The sequence below is a fragment of the Triticum urartu genome, chromosome 5A, assembly GCF_056163025.1.
Source record: "Triticum urartu cultivar PI428250 chromosome 5A, HENAU_Tu73, whole genome shotgun sequence".
In the NCBI taxonomy this organism is placed as follows: domain Eukaryota; kingdom Viridiplantae; phylum Streptophyta; class Magnoliopsida; order Poales; family Poaceae; genus Triticum; species Triticum urartu.
The window spans coordinates 25,675,478-25,683,020 of record NC_141877.1 but is presented as its reverse complement, the minus strand read 5'-3'; the positions used below and the strand labels follow the sequence as shown (position 1 = coordinate 25,683,020).

The following is a 7,543-nucleotide window of genomic DNA, read 5'->3' as shown; positions in this document are numbered from 1 at the left end:
TGAAACAATGGTAGAAATGTGACCACCACCTTTGACTTCAAGCAACCAACGTGCGATGTCAAACCGAGAGAGTAACAATATTAGTATGCCTGCTCCTGCCCGTGTTCAATTTTGTGAAGGTGAATAGATGATATATCATTTTCAATCATTTAGGTCTCTCAAAGGGGTTTTACCTCGCCGAAGTGGTAAGTTTTAAATTTGTATCGATGATAATCAGTCTACTTGATGCTTACACGTTTTCTTATGGAAGTATACTTTTACTGCCCTAAAGGTGTTGGTTCCTCTACCGCTGTTCAAGTTATCACTATTAGGGAAAAACTTATAGGCAGACGCTTACTAGTAGCGAGGGTTTATAACCCTCGCTACTGTTACTTACTAGTAGCGTGGGTTTTTACCCCTCGCTACTACTAAGTTGATAGTAGTAGCGCGGGTTTTTAACCCTCGCTACTACTAAGTGGTCTCTGCCGTGCGCCCCCGGAACATGCCATAGTAGTAGCGAGGGGTATAAACCTGCGCTACTACTAAGTTGATAGTAGTAGCGCGGGTTTATAACCCTCGCTACTACTAAGTGGTCTTTACCGTGCCCACCCGGGACATGCCATAGTAGTAGCGAGGGGTATAAACCCGCGCTACTACTATCGACCCACCAAGACATATGTACACATAGCGTGCCGAGGCCCAAATCCAAACCCACACTCTTCTGATTCCCCTTCTCCCCCCACTCACCATTCCCTTCCTCACCCACCACCACTGCCGGCCTCGCACCTCGGCGGCACTCAAAAATCTGGCGACCTCCTCTTCCCCTTCCCCTCCATCCTCGACGGCACTGCAGACCCCTCCCCTCCCCTTCCATGCTCCTTCTTCTCCGCTGGTGGAAGGAGACGGAAACCAGCAAAGCGTCATCCATGGCGGCGGCCAGATCCGCCATGGACGCAGCCACTTGCACCTCCTCACCGGGTCAAGGGTCCCATGACAAGCAGCAGCAGGTCATCGAGCTTCATCTAGGGTTTCGGGCGTCAGCTCCAACTCCGGCGGCCACCGGTGAGTTCCTCCTCCTACTTCTCTCTATCTCTCTATTCCTCTTTCTAATAATTTTCTCTTCTCTTGTAGCAGCAGTAGACGAGAGGTACGGGCACAAGTTGGGTGGGGAAGCACCATCACCACGGACAACTTCATCCCCTCCAGGACAAGTAGCAGCCATGGATGGAGAGGACGATGCCCAGCAAAAGCAGCCGCCATGGATGGAATTTTTTTTAATTCTCAATTAGTCAGTAGTAGCTCGGGGCCTTGAAACGCGCTACAACTAAGTAGTAGTAGCGCGGGTGGCAACCGCGCTACCACCCGCGCTACTGCTAAAAGTTAGTTGTAGCGCCCTAGCAGTAGCGCAGGCCTCCGCGCTACTGCTAGGCAATTACCCGCGCTACTACTAGGGTTTTCCCTAGTAGTGTATGGGAGGCACATATGAGGTAACCAATTGATTTGGTACTTTTTTGTATCCCCATATTATTATTTGTACCTATGTCATGTTTTATCTATTACGTTGAACCATTGAGCATTGAGTTTACATTCTAGATTTCTTGAGAATTTTAACTTTATTTTGTTTGTTTTGCATGTGGTGTTTTTTTCAGAAATGGTATGAGATATTGTTATAATGCCAAAAAATCCCATGTTACCAAGAAAATTTTGGCCTGGGATTTGCTTTATTTCTGGCTCCGCCACTGAGCCTGGGTGTTGTGTTCGTGCTATGCTCGTTGTTCGCAGTGAGTGGTAGTCATTTTAAACTTACGATTCCGCCTTCTCTAAAGATATGGTACACCTAACCGTGCTCTTGAAAAAAGATACTTATGCACGGTAAAGGGCCTCGAGGGCCAGCCCAATAAGCAAATGAAATAAAAGGCTGGGCTGCGTCCGTGGACGGTGATCGTTCTTGGCCCGGCGTTCTTGAGGGCATGAGAGCCCACACAAAAGTAGAACTAAGTTTACTCTAATGCCAAAATGTCAATGCTCAATCTCAAGAATAACCTAATCTAAAAAAACTCAAGAAGAATATGGAATTAAACCTTCGACAAGAAATTTGTTCTGATTTTATCATGAAAAATGAAACATTGTGATGACTAGCACCATATAAATATATTTTGGTTCCGTCCATATGCAGAATTATGTGGTACATTTAAGATCAAGAAGGACGCTACAGAAATAGACATTTTGGTATTTTTTATATATTTGCAATTATATGGTACATTTAAGATCAAGAACAACGCCAGAAATTGGGTCCCCACCAGCCGGAAACACTTAAGTGCCATTATGTTGAGAGAACGGTTTTTTTTGGTCTTTGTTGGGTTTACCTCTTCTTTGTTCAACTCTTCTTATTTTAGTGACATAAAGTGTAGTACATTGAAAGGGTATGAGATAATTCTCTGGCTACGTTACAAGCAAAATAAATATTGCACATTGAAAGTGTATAAGACAATTCTTTGGCTACGTTACAAGAAAAATAAATATAGCACATTGAAAGGGTATAAGGCAATTCTTTGGCTGCGTTACAAGAAAAATAAATATAGCACATTGAAAGGGCATGTGATGGTTAATGCATGTTTTTTTAAGAGCAGAAAGCAAATCAAAATGCATTGAGAACTCTATTAGGCATGTAAATAAACCCACAACTAATAAAAACATGTTTTATTCCTTGCATGTACCTTACAAAGGTTCAGAGTAGTAATCGCTACAAGTTTGATCCGACCTCTAAACTCTCCCACGATTTGGATCCATGATGCTATTCATCACTTGATAAGGTTAGTGATGGCCGTGCAAACTATCGCTGTCTGCACGGAGTAGAGGCTACGTTGCTTGAGAGGTGACGGGACGGCGGCCTTCACAAAGGCATCATCGCACTGGTGCGCCAGGGAGACGGCCTTTGCGGCCTCCTCTTTCCCCGCGGCGTAATTCCGGCCGTTGATCTCGTCGTAGGCTCCAGCAAACGCGAACTTCATGTTGTCGTACAGCCCCTGGCATTGCCCAAGGGCGACCTTCGTCTTGGCATCCATGCTCGGCTTCGCTAGTAGGCGCTCGATGTCATGGATGGCACCATAGGCGTTGTTGACGCCCATGTTAGCGGCTATCTTGGCCAGGCCCCATGTGTCTGCGTCGGAGCTCTGGTAGTGCTTTCTCAATTTCGACACGCAGAAGTTGTAGTTGACATGCGCATCCTCGTCGGCCGCCGCCTTGCAGGTTGTTTCCACGGTCGCGTCGACACCGCACAACACGAGAAGGACGGCGGTTACGACCACAAGAGCTGCCGGTGGCCTCATGGATCTTGTTGGTTGTATGTGGATGGAGAGAGATGCTAATCTGGGGTAATTTTGTCTGCGCCGCACAATACTATATGGAGAAAGCGTACATGATGTCTATTTATAGGCAGAGGCACCCTGAGGATGAGCACAACTATTTACAGGTTACAGCTATATCTAGGATATTTTTATCAAATGCTAATGCTTGTTTCATTTAATTAGGCTAGTAATTAGGATATTAACTGTCAGTTACATCTTGCCTTTTCTTCTTCTAGAAACGTCAGTTACATTATTGTAAAAAAGGCTATGAGTTACTCAATTTTTCCATGGATGGGCTTAAGCCCGACCCAAAAATCCTACGCCTGATCCCGGCCCAAATAAAAATGGCAGTTTCCTATTATTAATTTAAAAAAAAAGTGCTTCGGCTTGTTCACGTGGTTGGCTTCCTCGAATAGATTTACTTGGCACGATGGACCAATTTTGCTCACCTACCAACCAATGGACTGCATTGCGCACGCAAGCAGTGACGATCGGCGTCGCCTAAAAAACAGAAGTTTGACTGCATACAGGGAACCCCAATACTCCTAGCTAGAATATTGTTTTGGATTTGGACTGCCGGCGTGCTAAATGAACAACAGTACTACTAGTGCTCGATGATGAAGTACATAAATGGACCCATAGTAGTGCACTGCAAACACAGAGGAAGAAGAAGAAGAAGAAGAAGAAGAAGAAGAAGAAGAAGAAGAAGAAGAAGAAGGGATGGCGCCTATGAAGGTGTACGGCTGGGCGGTGTCGCCATGGATGGCGCGGGTCCTCGTCTGCCTGGAGGAGGCCGGTGCCGAGTACGAGTTCGTGCCCATGAGCAGGAACGGCGGCGACCACCGGCTGCCGGAGCACCTCGCCAGAAACGTACGTGTGCTCTGCGCTTCTCCCTATCTGGTTCAGCTTTGCTACTTTAGTTCTGTATAGGAAGCAAGAAACAGAGAGATGATCAACTGCGTTTGCGTGGCCAAGGTCACCTACTACTACTAACACTGTTCCCGTCCAACAATTCTGCAGCCCTTCGGCGAGATCCCGGTGCTGGAGGACGGCGATCTGACGCTCTACCGTAAGCCTTCATGGTTTTTTTTTATTTTATTTGATTTTTTAACACTATTTTGTTTTGATTCAGTAGCTATGTTTTTCTATGAATTATTAAGAAATTTGGTGGGCGTGACAAAAAAAAATGAGTGTTACTAATTTCTCTACGTGATTTTTTTTCATCAGAATCCCGTGCCATCGCAAGGCATATTCTGCGCAAATGCAAGCCCGAGTTTCTAGGAGCGGGCAGCCTCAAGGAGTCGGCGATGGTGGACGTATGGGTCGACGTGGATGCCCACCAGCTTGAGCCCGTACTCAAGCCCATCGTGTTTAACTGCATCATCAACCCGTTCGTTGGGAGGGACGTCGACCAGGGCCTCGTCGATGAGAGCGTCGAGAAGCTCAAGAAGCTGCTGGAGGTGTATGAGGCGAGGCTCTCAAGCAACAAGTACTTGGCCGGTGATTTCGTCAGCTTCGCCGACCTCACCCATTTCTCCTTCATGCGCTATTTCATGGCGACGGAGCATGCGGTTGTGCTCGATGTGTATCCGCACGTAAAGGCATGGTGGGAGGCGCTGCTGGCAAGGCCGTCGATCAAGAAGGTGATAGCTGGCATGCCTCCGGACTTTGGATTCGGGAGCGGGAACATACCATGATAAGGCATATGCTTTGTGTGCTTGTGATGCTCTAATCATCTCTACCCAACCCACGAGCAATAAAGTAAGCAAAGTGTGGGTGTGGGTATGAAATAACTTGTTTCGGTGAATTGTTTCCTAATACCAATTAGAATTGATTCTCAAAAAAAGTAAGTTCAAGGTCTATGCCCTCTATTTCTGTCAGCAGTACCATGGTTTTCACACCAATGTTGTTGCAAAGTCTCTACTATTACTTAAAAAGAATGTAAGGTTCCGTTTCACCTTTCTTCCCATCACTCCTTCGTCCAAACTTCCCCGTATAATAAGCAATCACCTTAATTTAACCTTCTGGATCAATTCTACTTTAATTTACTTGCCAAACTTCTTATCAAAACATAAGGTAAATCATGGGTAGAATTTGATTAACATTTATTTACACAATCGCATATCATGGACAGGTAAATCACTTCTGATCAAAATATAATGTAAATCATGGACATAATTTAATGAGCATTTATTTACACAATGGCATAATATGGGCAGGTAAACACAAGCTAATGTAATACAATATTTATATCCCGTTGCGACGCATGGGCGTTGTTCTAGTCAACTAAAGATATTCTGTGTGGTTTCTCTTTTCGATCAAAAAGTAACATGGGAATCATACCCACTTGACATATAGAAAAAGTAGAAACATACTATCTACCAAACTCATTGTAAGTGAGTACTTCGAGAAAACTCACGAACCTACATCCGCACAGAAGGTGGTGAAGCAGCCATGAATTTTCAATTATGTGAGAATAGGAACATTCGCCTACTTCATCAGCTTTACCTAAATGTAGGTATTCTTGACATAGTAGTAATCATCTGGCCCTTGTTCATACATCGGTCTTAGAGGATGGTGCTTCTAGAAGACAATGTCTCCCTTTTGGAAGATGACCCCCCCCCCCCCCCCCAAAAAAAAGAAAAGTTACTTTTTAAGATCTTGCGCGTATTGCACCTAGCCAACAATAAGTGTTCTCCATAATAAAGGAATCAAATGGGAGGACAAACATCGGTCCGTAGGATACTTGTCGCCTTCACTGACACATGAGTACAGCCAAATGGTTAGTGTGGAAGAGGACTGGAGACAATGAATAGTGGCAATGCCATTCCACGGCGCATGCTCCGTAATTTGAAGACTACTGAGAGGTGAATCATGATTTTGGCAGGGTTATATTTGAATAAAGGCAATCATGAATCAAACCGGTTGCGCAAGAGTTAGTTCCAATGGACAAGAGTTGTGGCTGCATGCCCCCCTAATTTGATTTTTGATTTCCCCCAAAAAATTGCCATTGTTAGTTTATGATGTAACTGCCGCTTTATTTTTTGGAAATAACTGTAATTTAAGTTGATAAGTTAATTGACACGACATCATTTTGGCTTCACCAGGTGAATAGTAAAATGAGAAAATATATCCAATTTTTTTGGTATGGGCTAAAAATAATATTATATATACTAAATATGTTCATGTCTCCAACACGCGTGCAAATTTTCATGAGAAAACAACACATATTGTGATTTTTTGGGAGACTGGAACAAAATCTATGCTATGAGACCACAATGTTTGTTGTTTCCACATGAAAATTTGATTGGATGTCAAAGCAACAATGGATCTACTAGAGGGCAGGCGATGGGATTTATTTTGTAGAGAAATGATAACTCGAGAACATTCTCTGATTAGGAGGTCTTGAAAACACCTCCACAATCATTGGGTCCAAATCATGCAAATGGCAATCGTTGTAAAAAAATCATTGGTATTTGTGTGTGCTACATGGCAATTTTCACTTTCGGTCATGACAAGTTTTGTAACATTGGATGGCAATTTTCTGTTGTCATCAAAACTTTATTTCTCAAACAATGGCCATCTCGTTTATAATTTGAGGCAAAATAAAGTCTATCAAAACATTGTTTTAGTGTTAGCTTATCTGAGTCTTGGGACTCTAATGCCCCCGACATTGCCATGGCAACTTTCTTTTTTGAAAATAAGAGACTTTATTCCTCAATGGTAGCCATATCGCTTACAATGTCCAAGAGAATAAAGTCACCAATAGTATCCGAAGAGTAGGAGGATCTAGTAGCATTGTTGAGGAAATCGTTAACTGATAGCTGCTCGGTTGGCTAGCGAGTAGGGGATTGATCGGCTAATCGGCAAGTTAATCGACCATTTAATTAATTAATCGGACGATCTTTCGGTTTATCGGCTACTCGGTGACCCTATGAGTAGGGATTAATCGGCAAGTTAACTGGTTAATCGGATGAATTCTTGAACATGGTCTAGTACAATAAGAATGCTTAGCTAAACTTTTTGCTACCTCATTAGCTTCTCTAGAACAAAAGGCAAAGACAACACTAGTAAAATCTAGAGCCAAATTGTAAACGATATGGCCATACACTTTTGCTTTGTAGTTTTGTTTGGTCGTTCGTGACTGTCTTTGGACTTGCATGGCCGCGGTGGAGCTGGGCCCCAGGTACCCAGGGCCCAGGCCCGGGGCGTGGAAT

At 44.0% G+C, this 7,543-nt stretch overlaps 2 protein-coding genes across 2 annotated transcripts; one reads left to right on the top strand and one right to left on the bottom strand.

Annotated features, from left to right (window-relative positions):
- Positions 1–2,664: 2,664 nt before the first annotated feature.
- On the bottom strand, positions 2,665–3,392 carry LOC125555482 (pectinesterase inhibitor 8-like). Its single transcript, XM_087522506.1, has one exon. It carries the CDS (start codon positions 3,306–3,308, stop codon positions 2,781–2,783), a length of 528 nt encoding a protein of 175 aa, XP_087378632.1. The 5' UTR covers positions 3,309–3,392; the 3' UTR covers positions 2,665–2,780.
- Positions 3,393–3,974: 582 nt separating this feature from the next.
- Positions 3,975–5,283, top strand: LOC147967687 (glutathione S-transferase 4-like). The gene is made up of 3 exons (XM_087525349.1): positions 3,975–4,196; positions 4,347–4,395; positions 4,554–5,283. The coding sequence occupies exons 1-3, from the start codon at positions 4,047–4,049 to the stop codon at positions 5,021–5,023; spliced, it is 669 nt and encodes a 222-aa protein (XP_087381475.1). The 5' UTR covers positions 3,975–4,046; the 3' UTR covers positions 5,024–5,283.
- The last annotated feature ends 2,260 nt before the right edge of the window (positions 5,284–7,543 follow it).